Here is a 17,451-nt window from a genome sequence, read left to right as displayed (position 1 = left end):
AACCAGTCTCCATCCTTAGGTTACTTAGGGACTTTCTAAAAGTCACCTTATTAACATAAACTCATGTGTGGTTGAAAGGGGCTTTGTTATATGAATGTCACATTCATGCCTCTTAATCACTTAGGAAATTCCATGAATTTTAGGAGCTCTGTGACAAAGACCAAATATATATTTCTTATTATAAATCACAATTATCTCACTACTCTATAGAAATACAACTGACTTTTGTCTGTTGATCCTATATCCTGCAGTTTTACTTCATTTATTAGCCCTAGTAGGTTTTTTTCTTTTTTTGAGGATTCTATAGAATTTTCTGTATGTAGAATCATGTCACCTAAGAATGAAGATAATTTTACTCCTTCCTTTCCAATTTGGATTTCTTTTTTCTTGCCTAATTGCTCTGACTGGAACTTCTAGTACAGTGTTGAATAGGAGTGGTAAGAGTGGGCATCCTTGTCTTATTCCTGCTCTAGGGGAGAGTCACTCTTCCACCATTAGCTATGGGTTTTCCATAAATGCCCTTCATTATGCTAAGGAAGTTTCCTTTTCTTCTTAGTTCATTGAGTATTTTTTATCATGAAAGGTGTTGGATTTTGTCAAAATCTTTTTCTGCATCCTGTTAAGATAATCATGTGGTTTTTGTCTTCTATTAATTTAATACAGCATATCACATTGATGCATTTTTGTATGTTGAACCAACTTTGCAAGCCTGGGACAAATCCCACTTGGTCATGGTGTATCATCCTTTTTATATGTTGCTGGATTTGGTCTGTGAGTTGCTGAGGATGTTTGTGTCTGTATTCATAAGGGTCTATAGTTTTCTGTTGATGTCTTTGCTTGGGGTGTCAGGATAATCCTGGCCTCGGAATGAGTTTGCAATATTCCCTCTTCAATTTTTTTGGAAGGGTTTGTGAAGGATTGTTAAAAAAAAAAATTTTTTTTTAAGATTATCCGTTAAATTTAGAGATGGAAAGAGCACGAGCCGGGGGGAGGAGCAGAGGGAGAGGGACAAGCAGATTCCCCGCTGAGCCTGACGAGGGACCCAACCCCAGGACCCCAAGATCATGACCTGAGCCAAAATCAAGTCAGATGCTGAACCAACTGTGCCACCCAGGCACCCCTGTTAATTGTTTTCTAATACTTGATAGAATTCATCATGAAGCCATCTGGCCCCAGGCTTTTCTTTGTGGGTCGTTTTTTGAATACTACTTCAGTTTCTTTGCTTGTTATAGATCCATTCAGATTTTCTTTTTCTTTTGGAATCGGTTTGCTAGTTGTTTCTCTCCAGGAATTGGTCTTTTTCATCAAGGTTATCTAATACGTGGGCATACACTTGTTCTTAGTATTCCTTTGTAATCCTTTTTATTCCTGTAAAATCAGTAGTAATGTTCCTTTTTCATTCTTGACTTTGGTAGAGTCTTCACTGTTTTTTTCCCTCTTGGTCACTTTAGCTCAAGTTTACCAATTTTGTTGATCTTAAATCAAAACTTTTTATCTTGGGGCGCCTGGATGACTCAGTTAAGCATCTGCCTTCAGCTCAGGTCATGATCTCAGGGTCCTGGGATCCAGCCCCGCATCAGGCTCCCCGCTTAGCAGGGAGTCTGCTTATCCCCTCTCCCTCTGCCCCTCCCCCTGCTCCTTCTCTCTCACTCTCTCTTTCTCAAATAAATAAAATCTTTAAAAAAAATTTTTTTTTAATCTTAGCACTTTGCAGTTCTTGTTGCCCGTGTGCCTTACTTTATTTACTTCAGTATAGTAACCCTGTAGGCTCTTGGCTTAGGGCATCATAGGACTTGCAGCTTTTGGCCATTCTCAGATTTGAGAATGCCCCTCTGTCTAATTTTATCATCTGTAAAGTAGGGAATTAGATGGGCTTTGAGTAGGCTCCCTCACCTGCTGGAAACCATCCTCACAAAGCTGAGCTCAGAGAGCGAGCCTCAGTCCATTCCCTGCACTGCTTGAGAGCACCTTGCCCCCAGGGCAACGCATGGTGGGGCTGTCAGAGACTTGAAGAACAGCTGGTGGGACAGCTGCATTTTTTTCTTTCCTACAAACCCGTAAAAGTTTGATTTGGTTAATTCTGAGAACCAAAGAAGGGCTTTTTTCTTCCAAAATTAAGGTTTTTTTATTCTTTCCTTATTTCAAAAGCAGTGTACGATTGGTCCCTGGAGGTAAAAAAAAAAAAAAAAAAAAAAAGCTCAACACAAAGAAACAATTCCCATAATCCCATGAGCCCAGAGAGCACTGTTAACCCTTGGTTTGGGGTATGAGGAGGAGTCACTTTTTAGAATACTCATGTGGGGTCTCCTACCCAGACCCCTGGAAAAGGTCCTCTTTTACTTTGGAACACTTTGTGGAGAAACAAAGAACATTTACACCCTAGAGTAGTGGTTTCACACCCTGGCGAACATTGCAATCCCTGAGGGAGCTTTTTAAAAATACAGATTCCCAGACATCACCCCAGACCCACTGAATCAGAATCTCTGAAGGTGGGACCCAGGTAGATGTAATATGACCAGGAAGGAGAACCCTTCATGTGCATCATCCGTGGACCCCAGTCCTTGGGGAAGGCGGATGAGTCCGGAATGACTCCCAGCTGAAGACACTTGGTCCCAGCCTGGCTGAGGAAGCCCAAATGAGATTTTCAGCTAGGGACTTCCCCTCCACACTCCCAGGAGGTCTTCCTCACTCCCCTCCCTGAGTCAGGACTGTGTGGAACCCTGCAGTCTCCCCAGTCTGGGTCTCCAGAGTCTCGGGGCTAGGGGTTCTGACCAAGGATTGTGTAGTGTTGGCTTGGTGTCATTCCCAGGAAAGGTGTAAAGCAGATGGTGTGTGGACGTTGGTATTTGAAGTTCCCTAAGGGGTTCCATTGGCTGCCCAGCCGTATCCCTGTTTTATTCCAGACCTGCGTGTCTTATACTTTTAAAACAATCACGGGAGAAAGAAATCATGTCAGTAGAAGTTCCCTGTCATTTTTCTCATATGGGCACCAAGGGTAACAAACTCTAATCATTGTGTTGTTTTCTCTGTCTTCTCCAAGTGATCAGTAGTGCCTTAGTGTTTGTCTTAGAAAATCACACCATTGCCCTTTCTCCTTTCTCCTTTAGAGATATGAACCAAATTCTTGATGCCTATGAAAATAAGAAGCCATTTTATCTGTATACGGGCAGGGGCCCCTCTTCCGAAGCAATGCATGTAGGTCACCTCATCCCATTTATTTTCACAAAGTAAGTATTGAATTGTATGCTTTTTCTCCCTTTTATTAGCAAATCAGGAATGTTGCTTATAAACCATGTCAGAATGACAGGACAGTCCTAGTTTGTGTTTGTTAAACAACGTATGCGGGGACTGGTGCCGTTGTGGCTTGTTCACTCTGTTCCCGGTGTCACGTTAGAAAGTGTGGCGTGATGGAGCGAGCCCAGCTTTGGAGTCAGCCAGCCCGTTTCCTCTTGTCCCTCTCCCCGTGACTGTAGCAGTCCCTCCCTGAGCCTTCGTTTACACGTACCCTAAAACGATCGCCAGCCTGCAAAATAGCAGCTCCACAGCATAAGACTGTGTGATTGTGTAGACAAGAAAGGTTTGACATACACTCTCAGTAGGAACCTCAGTTCCTCGGATGCAGAACGGGAGATGGGACGGCAGCCTTCTTCCCATGCATCTCCTAGGTGGCTGCAGGATGTGTTCAACGTTCCGTTGGTCATCCAGATGACGGATGACGAGAAGTACCTGTGGAAAGACCTGACCCTGGACCAGGCCTATGGCTATGCCGTGGAGAACGCCAAGGACATCATTGCCTGCGGCTTTGACATCAACAAGACTTTCATCTTCTCTGACCTCGACTACATGGGGTAAGGAGAGGGTGCCCGGCTGCCTTCTAGAGAAGCAGATGGAGACAGCAGCTCCTCGCGGCCACAGCCAAGTCAGACACATCTGAAATGGCCTTAAGATCTGGGGAATGTTTTCCTTCCTTTATGAAACGTCAGGATATGGTTTCTTGGTCTTGCTCACCAGCTGAGGCTTCCATCCCCAGCTTGAGACAGAATTGTAGTTTCTCTCCAAGGACAGTCAGTTTGCCGGGTTAGGGTCTTTCTCTTTCTTGGCGTGCCTTTTTCCTCGAAGAGAAAAGACTCGCACACAGTCCCCTCACGGTCCAGTTCTTTCAGAAATATTGCATTTGGAAAATCCTTGTATTGAAACTTTTTTTTTTTCCAGATTTTACTTATTTGTCAGAGAGAGAAATAGAGAGTGAGCATAAGCAGGGGGGGAGTGGCAGGCACAGGGAGAAGCAGGCTTCCCACCGAGCAGGGGGCCCGATGCAGGACTCGATCCCAGGACCCTGAGATCATGACCTGAGCCGAAGGCAGACGCTTAACCGACTGAGCCACCCAGGCGCCCCTGAATTGAAACTTCTGAGGTCTTCTTCATCCCAAATGACTACCAAGAACTGTGTTAGAAAAATAAGACTCTGTCAAGTGTCCCAGTAAGAAGTACTCAGCAAGTACTTCCTGAGCACCTGAGATATAGAGCTCCCCCCAAGGCGCTGGCAGTCCCCAAGGAATGGTAGGGGTGTGGCCCCTGTCCCTGAGGGTTCGCTATACTAGCCCAGGACAGGGTGCGCTAGAAGCACAGGATGGACTGTGTTCACGCTGAGTGCAGAGGTGCTTGCTTATTACCATTTCCCCAGAATGTCCCCTTGAGGACTACATCCGAGTGGTGACTTTATATCCACAGAAATAGTTGCCTTGATAAGAAGTCTGGCCTTTCTACCAACTAGTAAATGAATTCATAACTTTCTAATTTTACCTGTGAGATTTTTAAAATCACTTCTCTGTGGGCGTGGAGGCATTGTGGTGTCCTTGAGGAAACATGAGCTTCGAAGGAAGGAAACAGACCCGGGTTCGAGCCCTGGCACCTCTGTTTAATGGTCATGAGTCTCAGCAAACCTGGTCCACGAAACAGGGTTACATGAGACCTTAGGTGTCACCATTATTATAATTTTCACGGTGCTTTATTTTATACCTCTTCCCCTCATTCCTTAAAAGGACCTGATTCACCTGCTCGAGCGCTTAGCCACACCCTGCGTCCTGCTGCTCTTCTTAGCGCCAGGCCGGGGTGGCAGCTGCCCAGTCACCGCATCCTCGGGTGCTGCCTCTTGCCTCCCATGGCAGCCCCTCACGGCCTCGGTCCCCCAGCAGCCAGCGCTCTCCGTAAGGCTCTCTTGTCGCTCCCCACCCCGCGCCTCTTCCACTCTGTCATCATCAGGATGAAGTGCTCACTTTCCATTTAGCTCACGGGCCCCTCAGGGATTTGGCCCGTGTTACTCTCCAGCATCAGTCACTGCCACCTCCCGCGAGGTGGGACACTCCGCAGTTCCACAGCCCCCAGAGTTCCCGCCCCTCTCCTGACCTCCCCGTCCCAGCGCAGAGGAGTCTGATGCCATCTCCAAACGCACGGGCAAGCGTCACCTCCTCCTGGGAGCTGTCCCTCCCACAGTCCGATTCAGATGTGCCTCCAGCACCCCAGGCTCCACCTGGGCCGCACCGGGTACAGGGTGAGGGCTGGCCCTGTTCTGCTGGGTGAGTAAGACAGTCACGGAGCGCTAGGCCCTGAGAACCCAGCAGTGACCCAAGCGGAGTCCCTGCCTCGCTGGACCGAGGTGCTGATGGGGCAGAAGCAAACACCCCCTGTATCCTCAAGGATGAACACGTGGTAGGCACGTGAAGGGGGGTGAGCTTTTGAACAGCGCACGTGAGGGGGCCACCGCACGCCCCACCCCGCTCTCGGCGCATTCTGAGAGAACGTGGGGCCCAAGGTGACTTGCCCAGCCTGTCTGCTGACCGCACCTGGGCGTCCTCCACTTGGCTCAGAGGAACTTCCTTTTTCTTCATGAACTCGAGGTAGAGCTGAAAACCCACACAACGTGTAACTCAAAGGGTCTGTGCTGCTGCTTCTCGGAAAGACCTCTTAGGTTGAACCTAAAGTCAGGAGAGAAGTTTAAAAAGTTAAACCCTGTTTTCAAATGTCTTATTCCCTTTAAGAGTTTTTTGTTTTTTGTTTTTTTTTTTTAACAAGTTGAGCTTTTTTTTTTTTCCTTGAAATTGAACTCAAAATCCAGAGCTTTGATTTAACAAAGCTCCTTCCTGGTCTTCAGGAGCTGAAACTACAACCAAGCCAGCCTCCACCCTCTCTTTGGGTTGGAGCGAACTGGCGAGGGCCCCGCGGGGAAAGAAGCCCAATGCAGGCAAGCTGGCTCCAGACACCCTGTCCCTGCGTATATTTCTGGCCCTGCGTGTAGGCCCGGAGAGGCCTTTCTGCCAGGAGCCGTGAGGGATGGAAAGACACTGCACTGGGAATCTGAGAGCTGGTGTTCCAGACTCAGCTCTGCTCCTGGTTGGTGTGGTTCCTTTGGGCAAGTCCTTACATTCTCTGAGCCTCCGTTATCCTGTAAGTCGGGGGTTTCATACTAGTGAGAGGCAGTCTAGCGAAGGGGTCTGTCAGCGTGCTCTGCCTGGATTCACATCCTGACCACCGTTTACTCTGTGATGGGCACCTGAGTTACTTGCTCTCTGCCTTGCTTGCTCAGCCCGCTCATTCATGCAGTAGGTATTCCTTGAGCATTCCAGGGAGCACCCGTGTCAGGAGCACTTTGCATGTTGCCAGGTTCCTGGCGTGTCCTCTCTCTTTAACACACTCCCCACCCCCCCCCCCGACCCGTGCCCTGGGGCCAAAACTCAGCAGGCTGCCAAGTGAAAGTCGCTGTCTCCCCAGTCCCTCTCCTGCTCCTGAGTGGGACTCTGCTCAACTCGGTACAAACCCTGGTGCGGGGCCTTTGCAGTCCTCCCTGCCTCGTGGCTGCCCCCCCACCCAGGCAGCCAGTGCCCCTGCATTTCTCACACCCCAGCCCCAGCCCCCACCGTCTGCCCAGAGACATTCAGGAGTTCTCCATCCAGGGAGAGAAATCTTAAACTCTTTCAAAAGCTGCGAGATGTGGTGAGAAAAGCATAGGCGTTGTGGCCAGACGAGCCTGGGTTTGGATCCCAGCTCGTGTAATCACTGGGATCTGTGACATGACCCTTAACCTCTCAGAGCCTCGGTCTTTACCAGGAAAGGGGAGGCGAGGCTGCTACTTCAAAGGGGAGTTGAGTGGTGTTAACCTGTGTCCGGCACTTAGCACAGCTCCTGCTACATAATGTGAACACATAGTAAACATTAGCTCTCCCGTTTTTTCCCTTTCCGTCTTTGTGGGGCCTGACACCTGGTATGGTGGAGAGTAGAGTTGCTGAGCATATTGGAGATGCCATGTAAGAAGTCCCTCTGGGTTCTGCCCCCTCCCTGTAATTGCTTCATCCTCAGCCTAGGTCCCTCTGGTAGCAGAATGGCTGCCACAGCTCCAGGCCTCATATCCACATGCCTCACCATCCAGGAGAGAGCATCGGTTGCTTGAAGCAGCCACTGTGGCCCAGCCCTGTTGCTGGGCATGGGGTCATCCCACCCAGACAGCATGGCTACCGACAGTGGACGGGGCCGTGGTGGCTGGACCGGTTGGTTTCTCTGCAGACAGTCTCTGGCAGCAAGGTGCAGACAGTCTCCCACAACACAGAACAGAGTCTGTCTCACAGGAAAGCGCCTCGGGGCTCCCAGGCTGGAAGCTGTGCAGCACACTTGACCGCTGACCCGGGCAGAGTTTCAGTGCTCCATGTCACCCCCTGACTCTGAACGTGTTGTGTTCTTGCCTTGTCCGCCCATCCTCTGGCGTCAGTCTCACACAGCTTTCCACACTTCTCTGGCAGCTCCGCCCGGCCTGCCGCAGCTCTCTTTACCTCCGGATGCCCCTGGGCACCATGCTGCCCAGTGTGTGTCCTCAGCCCGCACCTGCGTGCTCAGGCTTCACCATCTGTGGCTTTGGCCTCGGCGGGAGGCCGCCCTCTGAACCTGCGGTTTGATTCTGATTGTCTTTGCAGGATGAGCCCAGGCTTCTACAAGAACGTGGTGAAGATTCAGAAGCACGTTACCTTCAACCAAGTGAAAGGCATTTTCGGTTTCACCGACAGTGACTCCATCGGTAAGGAGCTGGCTGCGGCCTCTCTGGTGGCAGCATCGGCCCCTCGCTTCCCACAGTGAGCCCACGGGCAGGTCTCCCCGGGAGCCGGAGGAGCTGGTGCGATGCCTGTGGCCCCGCTTCTGGGCCTCGGGGCTGCACTTCAGGAGACCGTCTGTCACCCCTCAGTCACCCACTGAGAGGCCTAGAAGAAAGGAGAAGGGTGGGGATGACTAGAGTTCCCCTGCCCGTATGGGCACCTCTGGTCGAGGCCAGGAGCCTCCGCTTCTCCCGTAGGAGGACGGGCTTGCCCAGAGGCCCCATGGAGCCCACCCTGCCCACCCTCACTGTCCTTCCATGGCTCGGCCCCCTGCACTCACACTCGTGTCCCTTTCCACATACTTCCATGCCCATCAGATGCATCGGCCTTCTCCTTCTAGACCCTTAGCTCCTGAAGCTAAGAACGGATCCCTGAGACTGAGGGGGTCTCCTGATCCCCTCCCCTACTTCGTTTCTGGGGCACAGCTCCAGGCCGAGCGGCCGCGAGCCCGGGCCAGCATCCCAGGGTGTGCCTGTGGGTGCCGCGTGGGAGAGTTTGTCCTGCTGGGAGGGGGCCACGGCGCGGGGCCCTGGCGGTGAGGGGACCTTCAGGGACAAGTGCAGAAATGCCATGGAGAGGCCTCACTGGGAGGCTTTTCACATGAGCAAGACCCTTTTCTTTAATATTCCGGTCAGATGCATTCCTGACAATTGGGGCATAAACCCTGTGCTTTTGAAAGGGTATTTATCCTCGGAATGCCAGCATCTCATGGGAGGATGTCCCAGGGAAGGCGGCACTGGGCGAGTAAGAGACGGTAGACCTACGACTAGCTGTGCACACTGTGCTGCCAGGTGCCCGGGTTTGAATCCTGGCCCGGCCAGCTGCTTGCTGGGTATTAGCTTTGGCGGGCTGTTCCGACAGCCTAAGCCTGCAAGTGCACGTTGGTAAGGGGGGCCACGTGGCACTGTTAGGTCGAGTTGTGAGCAGTAGACGAGCCCGGGGAAGGCCCCGAGCACAGCCCGGCGCCCGCAGGCAGGGAATGGCCGCCCCTGCCATGTGTGTGTGTGTGTGTGTGTGTGTGTGTGTCTACGTGTATGTACACGTACACCCGGCGCTGGTGGTGGCGGCAGCATGAGTGTGCCCACGCGGCACGGCTGGCGGGGGCTGGCCCGGACCGCTTGTCGGAGGTCACACAAGGTCAGGGCCCTTGGAGCCCTTGTGTGGGTCTAAGCAAATAGCAGTAGCAGTGTTAACAGCAACATCCAAGGTATTGAGAGCAGTGTTAGGTACCAGGGTGTCATAACCTGTAATGATTAAAGGTGAGGAACAGTCTGTGTGTCCCTGGGTACAGACTGGCTGAACACTCCCCAACACGCTTACGGGATAGAACATACTTAACAACCACCCAAGTGATGGAAAAGGTAAGGAGAAAAACTGGAGAGTGTGCAGTCACCACAGAAATGCGGTGGGAAATTGAGAAAACATGAAAAGAGACGCACACTGGGACTGTAGATTTGTCTCTCCTCCCTACTCTTTTGTGGTTTCAGATTCTCTTGAGTGATGATCACTTCTCTAAAGGGGAGAATGCTTGTTCATGTTCATCCCTTCTGCTGGCTGAATTAACCAGAACAGGAGTCGACGTCGTGTGTAAAAATATATTGTTCACACTTTCAGGGAAGATCAGCTTTCCTGCCATCCAGGCTGCCCCCTCCTTCAGCAACTCATTCCCTCAGATCTTCCGAGACAGGGCAGACATCCAGTGCCTCATCCCCTGTGCCATCGACCAGGTCAGGAGGCAGAGCGAGGCGTTTATCGGTCTGGGGCGCTGCACTCTGATGGGAAAGGAGGTTTTAAGAGGTGTTGGGCCGGGGCAATCCTGTAAGCTACTTGGGAGCTGGGAGCATCCCATGGAGGCCGCGGAGGTATTGTTCACGGGCTGACAGCCAGCCCATTTCTGCCAGCTTCCTCAGAGGCCCCTCTCGCCCCACAGGATCCTTACTTCAGGATGACGAGAGACGTCGCCCCCAGGATCGGCTACCCTAAGCCAGCCCTGCTGCACTCCACTTTCTTCCCCGCCCTGCAGGGGGCCCAGACCAAGATGAGCGCCAGCGACCCCAACTCCTCCATCTTCCTCACGGACACCGCCAAGCAGATCAAGACCAAGGTGAGCACCGTCTGGGGTGGAGGGGCAGCCTGTGCACACAGAGCAGACGCGCCTGAGACACACACACACACTCACACTCACACTTGCAGGCACGCGCACGCATGGCAGGACTGTCCTTCCAGCGTCCTCCGCCACAGCGCTGGGTTCCAGGGTCAGTAACTGCTGCTGCCTGCGACCGCGAGGCGGCCTGTCCCTGTTCCCGACACCAGATGAACTTGTTCTGTCTGTGCCCTTTCATTTAGGCAAAACTTTGAATATTTCTTCTCTTTTTTTCTTCTCTGCTTTTCTCAGCAGTGCTCTGCTCTGGAAGCAAAGTCGTGGCAGTTTTCATTTTTTTTTCTTTTTTTTCTTTTTTAAGATTTTATCTATTTATTTGAAAGAGAGTGAGAGCGAGAGAGAGAGCATGAGTGGAAGAAGGGGCAGGGGGAGAGGGAGAAGCAGGCTCCCCGCTGAGCAGGGAGCCTGACACTCGGGGCTCAATCCCAGGACCCTGAGATCATGACCTGAGCTGAAGGCAGCCACTTCACCGACAGCCGCCCAAGCGCCCCATGCGGTTTTCTTTAAAGTAAATGATAGAACATATTCTAGTACCTTTCCAAGCAGCAGCCGTAGTCCAGCAGGTGGACCAGGTGCTTTATGTTTTCTGGCTTTATTTCTCCCGGGGAAATAGCGGTGAGTGCCTTTAGAGGGATGACAGCCAGAGAGGATGACCAGTTTGGCCAGGGTGGGGCGTAGGGGCCGCACGTTCTCATGGAGACTGGGAACCGGTGGGGGCCCTTCAACAGGACAGTCGTGTCCATCCCAGCATGCAGCAGGCATCAGCAAGTATTTGTCAAGTCACCAAAGAAATGAGAATTAGGAATCTGAGCTTTTTTCTTTCCCAGGGCCCTGCTTCTCTCTCTGGGCTGAATTGCCAATATAGATACACCCCCCTCACTGTCCCACGAAGCTGTTGACATTTTATTTGGAATCCAGTGTGTGTTTGCGGGTGGGAAGTTTATAGCAGGAGTGACCAGATCCGTATCTGAGGCGTGTAATGCAACCCTCTGAGTCACCACTGGCCCCCAGCCCTTGCAGACTCCCTAGCGGGTTCTGGTTAACAATGGGGAAACCCTTAATGTCCAAACCCTTTTCCAGGAAATAGCCACCGCCAACTCTACCAGCCTCTGTTGGAAGCTGGTATATTCAGGGCATTTTCTTGCCCTTTCAGTACTGGCTGAAAGTTTTAAAGCATGGAGTACAGAAGTGGGAAGGAGGGTCCTCTTCTCTCCAGAAGAGAAGGCATTTTGTTTGTTTTTTTAGTTGTTTTAGTGCATTTAGTACATCGTTTTAAAGAAGTCATTTTTGGGTCCAAGGCATTTTTCATGCACTTAGGGACCAGCAAAGGCCCTGAGGTCTGGGTGGGCAGTGAGCGTGAGGTCAGGAAGCACACAGCTGCAGAGGCCCCGAGGGTTGTGAGCGGCCTGTGGGGCAGGACAAGGTCAGGCCAGGCTGTCGTTCTGGGTCCCCACACCCACCTTCCATTCCAGAATCCACCTCCACCCCAGCCAGGGGCGGGGATCTGCTCCAGCGCCCCTGAGAATAGCAGTAGCCGTGCGGGGTACACAGCAGCTTGGTTGCGTCATCTCCTGCCACGTGCTCACCCGTGTGATCTCACTGAGTCCTACCAACCACCCGGGAGGCCATGGTCATCTTGTAGGCAAGGAAATCCAGACTCAGAGGGACCAGGCAGCTTCCTACGTCCACACAGCTGGGGAGTGGTGGGGTTGGGACCAGAACCCAGCTCCCCCGTTGCGTGGGCCCTCCCGTGGCCTAGAGTCGGGAACCCCAGGTTGTCCGTGTCCTGCCGCTTCGCTGTCATTGGCGGGTGACCTTGCCGTCCAGCTGAGACATCTGCCAAGTCGGAGCGGCTGTGCTGACTTCATAGGCTTGAGACAAGGCGTATGTGGGATCAAGTGCAGCCCAGATTTAAGACTTTAGTTCCAAATGAAGAGTTGGTGAGCTCCTTTGCAGGATAGGCCAAAACACACCTTCCCCAGGCTGTCCCACGGGCCCTGCCAGAGCCCGCCAAATCAGTCCCTCCTGCAGGCAGCCTTGGAGTGCGGAACCTCCTCTTCTGGGACGAGTGTCTGTAACGCACTTTGCCAGCCTGGCCGCCCACTTGTGATCACGAGACCCCTTTAATGTTAACCCTATAGTGCGCCCGCCCAGAGCTGGCCTCAGGCTCCAGGGCCGCGGCTCAGTGGCCCCCACAGGCCCCCCGCCCTGCGGGCTTGGAGCAGGCAGGGCGCACTGGCTCTTGGAGTGTGGCAGCTGAAGAAGGCTCCCATGGCCTCAACCGAGACACCCTTGCCAGGCATAGTTCCCTTTTACACCACATCACACTGGTTTGGGTACATCTCACTTGCTTCTGTCATTTTGGATCCTGATCCCTGCATTCTGGTCCCCACAACCAAGCTGTTCTCCACCCCAGCCCAAGCCCGTTTTCCTGTTGGTTTCCCATGAGCACAGCCCCGGCCGCACTGAGGCCCGGCCAGTCCCAACACCAGGCAAACGTAAGCCACTGTCAGAAGCCTGGCGTCCCAGGAACGGTCAGCCTGGCTCTGCCATTCACTGCCACATACGGCAGGTTTTCACCTGGGAGGTGGAGAAAGCAGTACAGGGTCATTGGGTTGTTGGGGATTAAATGATGCGATCGTGGTGATGTCCACCATTCATGGCACACGTGCGTGCCATCATGGGATGCGGGCCTGCCCAGGGAGGAGTGCGTAGGTGGCAGCAGCACCCGTGCGTCTTGGAAAACGTGCAGCAGACACACCTTTCCTCGTCTTGCTCTCAGACGAGGATTGGGAACTGTCCCAAGGCCCTTGGAGAGCCTTTAAACCAGCCCTTGGAACCTGGGAAGCTCTGTTCTCAAGACTTTCTTCCTGGTACTGGAGTGCCTTCCCTGGGGCCCATCAGTGACCTGGCTTGGCCTGCGAGTCTGAGCACAGGAAGAGGCCGTGCGGGCAGGAGCCGCCCCGCTGCGCCATCAAACCCCCAGCGCCTGCCCGAGGGCACCAGAGCTCAGGAGAACCCAGTCCTAGTGCTTTCTTTTCCTGTTTTGTCGTTTCCATGGTTGGTGCAGTTTGCTGACGTTGATGTTATTTTACAACTTGCTCTTTTTTTATGAAGGAGAGGGAAGATGAACACGTATTTGCCTTTAATCCGCCCGCCCCCAGCACTTCCCCTTCACACGGTGGGGGGGGGGGGCAGAGCAGGTGCTGCTCCCCGCGGCCGGACAGCCTCTGCCCCCGGTGTCCGCCTGCTGCTTGTCCATGGGCCCCGGAGCATCCTGTTAGTAATCTGCCCTGTGGTCCTGGGGAGGAGGAGTAAGCATCTCAACCTAGGAACCATCAGCTCTACCCACCCTTTCCCCCGGAAAAGAAAAATAGGGTGACATTTGTACATAGTGGGTCGCACATGCTGGTGGGAAGGTTGAGGAGACTTTGTCCTTTCTGGCTTTTCTTCTCTCGCTTTTTGGCCCTGATTTCTCCAAGATTATCTTCAGTGATTCCAAAAACCGTTGTGCTAGTTTCTGAGTCTTTTTTCAGCTCCGGAAACTGCGTATTTGTAGGTGGGGCTGGCTGCAGGCTCTGTCTCCCTCCGCATGTCTCCTGGCTCTGCTCCCTGCTTCGAGCCCCATTCTTGTGGCCCCCATTCCCCCTTCCACGGCGGAGAAGGCGGCAGCGCCCTTCCCAGGTTGGCTGTCTTACTCGAAGGTGCTTGTGTCCGTCCGTCACCTACGGACACTTCCCCCACGTTTCAGCACGGGCGGCGCTTTGGCTTTCCCAGCTCTGTGCTGTGTTTTGTGGGGGTGGGGGCTTGAGAGCTAACCTACCCTCCTCTCCCCCCTCTCCTCACTTGGCCTCACTGGGGACCTGGGCTTGACGGACAGTCTGGAGCGATTTGTGGGGCTCCTCCCCACCCCGACTGTGAGCCCCAGCCCCCCTGCCCTGGGACCTGATGGGGCAGAAGGCAGCCCCCGGCCCCAGTGCCACCCGCGGCTCCCAGCCACTTTCCCCACGCGGGGTGGCCCAACCCGACCAGCGTCCTGTGCTCTCGCCGCCGCAGGTCAACAAGCACGCGTTTTCTGGGGGCAGAGACACCATCGAGGAACACAGGCAGTTCGGGGGCAACTGTGACGTGGACGTGTCCTTCATGTACCTGACCTTCTTCCTCGAGGACGATGACAAGCTCGAGCAGATCAGGAAGGTGAGCCCGCAGGCTGCAGGGTCCAGCCGGCCCCTGGTGCTCTCACACGGGACGTGGGGGGCCTGGCAGCCGGGCTTAGGGTGGCCGGAGCCCCTCAGGGCTGGGCCTTGGGGAGCAGGCCCTCAGCTGAGACGAGGTGAAAACTGAGGAGGTCCACTGCCCTTAGCCACGCGCCAAGAAGCCTGGTGACAGATAGTCTGCAGAGGAAAGCACACACTAGTGTGGTGGTGACCCACCGCGGCCTCCCCTTCCTGGACACCACGGACCAGGAAAGTCCAACAGGACAGAGTCAGGTGCAGACAGTGCCCCGCCGAGTTAGCGGGGCTTCGAGGCTCACCCATGAGGCAAGGGTCTCGGCACGGCGTCTCGGCAGCAGTTTGGTGAGAAGTCGGAAGAGCCCGAACGGTACCTGTAGCCTTTGCCTCGGGTTTTCCAGTCCTTAGAATCTTTTCCACGGAAGTAATTCTGACCAAGAAAGAAGTCTCCGTACAAACGTGTTTAAAGCTGATTGTGGCGAAAAGTCCAGAACAGACGTACAGCACAGGGGATGCTGACGAGGAGCTGCCAGGGAGGGCGGGCGGGCGGCCGTGGAGCTCGGAGCGGGGGCGGTGAGCGGCGAGTCGCGGCTTGTTAAGGTGCAGGTCCTTGGACTTCCGGGCGCCACCCCTGCGCCGGGCTCTGCACGGGGTCTGCGGGCGGGGCTGGCGCCCAGAGGCGTGAGGTGCCCAGGCAGGAGGAGCCGCTTGTCACTGGGGTCTGTCTCCTTCCGGGCAGGATTACACCAGCGGCGACATGCTCACCGGCGAGCTCAAGAAGACGCTCATCGAGGTTCTGCAGCCCCTGATCGCCGAGCACCAGGCCAGGCGCAAGGAGGTCACAGACGAGATAGTGAAAGAGTTCATGACTCCCCGGAAGCTGTCCTACGACTTCCAGTAACTCCTTTTATATGCGCTTATAAAGAGATGTAATTTACCGATAATTCCAGCCCAATCAAACCTGCACCACCCGTAGGCTCTGTCACACGGTAATTACTGGCCTGGGGTCTGGAAGCCCTGTGTGTGTGTCAGCACTGTTTTTCCCCGTCCTCCTTTCTGTCTCTCGGGGGCAAAACCCTTGGGGTGAATGGGTGCCAGCTAACGTTTCACGGTCCGACAGTCCAGCTGGAGTCTCTCCCACAGAGCAGCCCCCACGTGTGGGACCTGGGGCTGCACGTCCACGGGCCGGCCTGTCCAGTCCACAGGACAGCTGCTGCCGTTCCCCACACCCTTCGGACCTGCCCTGGGAAAGAGTATGGAGTCTGTCTGCATACCTGGAATCAGAACAGCAGTAGCATAAATTAAAGCGTGCTTTGAAAAGTCTACGTGGGAAAGTTTAATGAGCACAGATGTATTTCAGCCCGTGTCCAAAAAAATTTAAAAGAAGAATTGTCAGCTGAAAGCTTTGCTCTATGTTTGGCTAAGAGAGCTCGCAGCTTGAAAGCTGCTTTTCATGTTGAATATTGGCCCAAGTTGGCCGAGTTTTATTATAAAATTGAGTCTTCTGTGGGCGAGAGTCCGGTTCACTTACCACACTCCAGACCATGCATGCACCGCACTCCAGAAATCATGCTTTTTCCTGAGCGTACTAATACTTCCTTCCACCAAATAATCCTTGACACTCCGCCCTGAAAGCCAATGGCCGCTTCACGCTGCGTGTGCCGGATGCTGAGGGGTCTGTTGTCTTTGCAGATGCTTTTGTTTTGACACTTGACTGCCGTGGAAGTCTGTCTGCACAGAGCAGTGCCCTGGGGCAGGTGGACGTAGCTAGAGAGCGCGTGGCAGCCCTCAAGGCCCTGAGCGGCGCGTCCACGGGAGGCCTGGTTAACCGTGCACCCTGTGTAGTTTGGAAAAGTGGAAGACCTATCTCAGGGAAGGCCCTGGGTTGAGGGGTCTGTGCTTTCTGGAGGTGTAGGGTCCACTCCCTCATGTCACTCGTTGGCGTGAATAAACTTCCTTCGGTCCTGCCTGTGTCACTGTGCTCTGTCTGGGGTTCGAGGAGGGAGCAAACCTGTTCCAGGCCCAGGGAGGGGTGCTGCACCTGCTGCCGAGCGCTGCGGCCCCTGCGAGGGTGGCCCTCGTGTCCACAGGGTCACCGGGGGGTGACGTGGAGCGGAGAGACGGCCTGGAAGCCCCTGTGGCCCGGAGATGAGAGGCAGGCTCCCAGGAATCCTTAGCCAGTGTCCTGCTGCTGGCCCTCAGACCTCATGGGACGCCTCCAGCCGCCCAGCAGGGATGTCTTGGCATGAGCAGCCGTCCTCCGCACACACGGGCTGGGCTGAAGCTGAGCCGCCCGGCCACCTGAGACCCAGGGCACAGGCCCTAGCGGGATGGAGCCCCGGGCTCCCTCTACCCGCCCAACCTCACTTGCAGGTGGGGATATTGAGGCTTAAGAGAGAGCAGTGTCACTTGTCCAAGGCCACACACCGAGTTTGTGACAGAGCCTGCCTCTTATTTGCTGTGTCCACATAGAGGGACTGTCTCACAAATGAGGGTACCGAGGGTCCCACCCTGGGAGATGCTGGGGTACCAGCGTGCAGGACAAACTCATCCGTCTCCTCCCCTGGCCTCGACACCCCCTGGCCAGAGCACCCAGCCCCGCCCACCTGGCTGGCTGTGGTCTCCGCGGCTACATGCCATCTTGTTGCTCCCTTGCACCCATAATCACAGGTGCACTGAGTGGCTAAAACGAGGGGTCTTATGTGACGTCCCCAGGGCGGCAGAGCACCAGGGCGGAAGTGCGCATCACCGTCGGGACTGCTCCTCCACACGGGCTGCGACTTCGGGCAGGCCACCCAACCTCTGGGGACCCCCAGCCCTGCCCCTCTAAGAGAGAAGAGCAACCGTACCTCATGCTGGGGTCTTGGGAGCAGTACCCTGGGTCAGAGATCAGGTGCCTCCCCCAGTGGTCACTGCTGGT

The 17,451-nt window shown here is 54.1% G+C and overlaps 1 protein-coding gene across 2 annotated transcripts in view; it reads left to right on the top strand.

Annotated features, from left to right (window-relative positions):
- The window catches only part of WARS1 (tryptophanyl-tRNA synthetase 1), a 31,114-nt gene extending 14,616 nt beyond the window's left edge, over positions 1-16,498 (top strand). For both annotated transcript variants that reach the window (XM_032405937.1, XM_032405938.1), the window contains exons 5-11: positions 3,108-3,227; positions 3,666-3,848; positions 7,962-8,062; positions 9,753-9,865; positions 10,069-10,242; positions 14,356-14,496; positions 15,271-16,498. In XM_032405937.1, the coding sequence (XP_032261828.1) occupies positions 3,108-3,227; positions 3,666-3,848; positions 7,962-8,062; positions 9,753-9,865; positions 10,069-10,242; positions 14,356-14,496; positions 15,271-15,432 (994 nt within the window). In that variant the 3' untranslated portion in view covers positions 15,433-16,498. The remainder of the gene's footprint in view (positions 1-3,107; positions 3,228-3,665; positions 3,849-7,961; positions 8,063-9,752; positions 9,866-10,068; positions 10,243-14,355; positions 14,497-15,270) is intronic.
- Positions 16,499-17,451: the final 953 nt, after the last annotated feature.

The sequence above is a fragment of the Phoca vitulina genome, unplaced genomic scaffold (genome assembly GCF_004348235.1).
Source record: "Phoca vitulina isolate PV1807 unplaced genomic scaffold, GSC_HSeal_1.0 scaffold7, whole genome shotgun sequence".
NCBI classification, from domain to species: Eukaryota; Metazoa; Chordata; class Mammalia; order Carnivora; family Phocidae; genus Phoca; species Phoca vitulina.
Note: the sequence above shows the minus strand (reverse complement) of the source record. Positions and strands in the feature narration are given on the sequence as shown.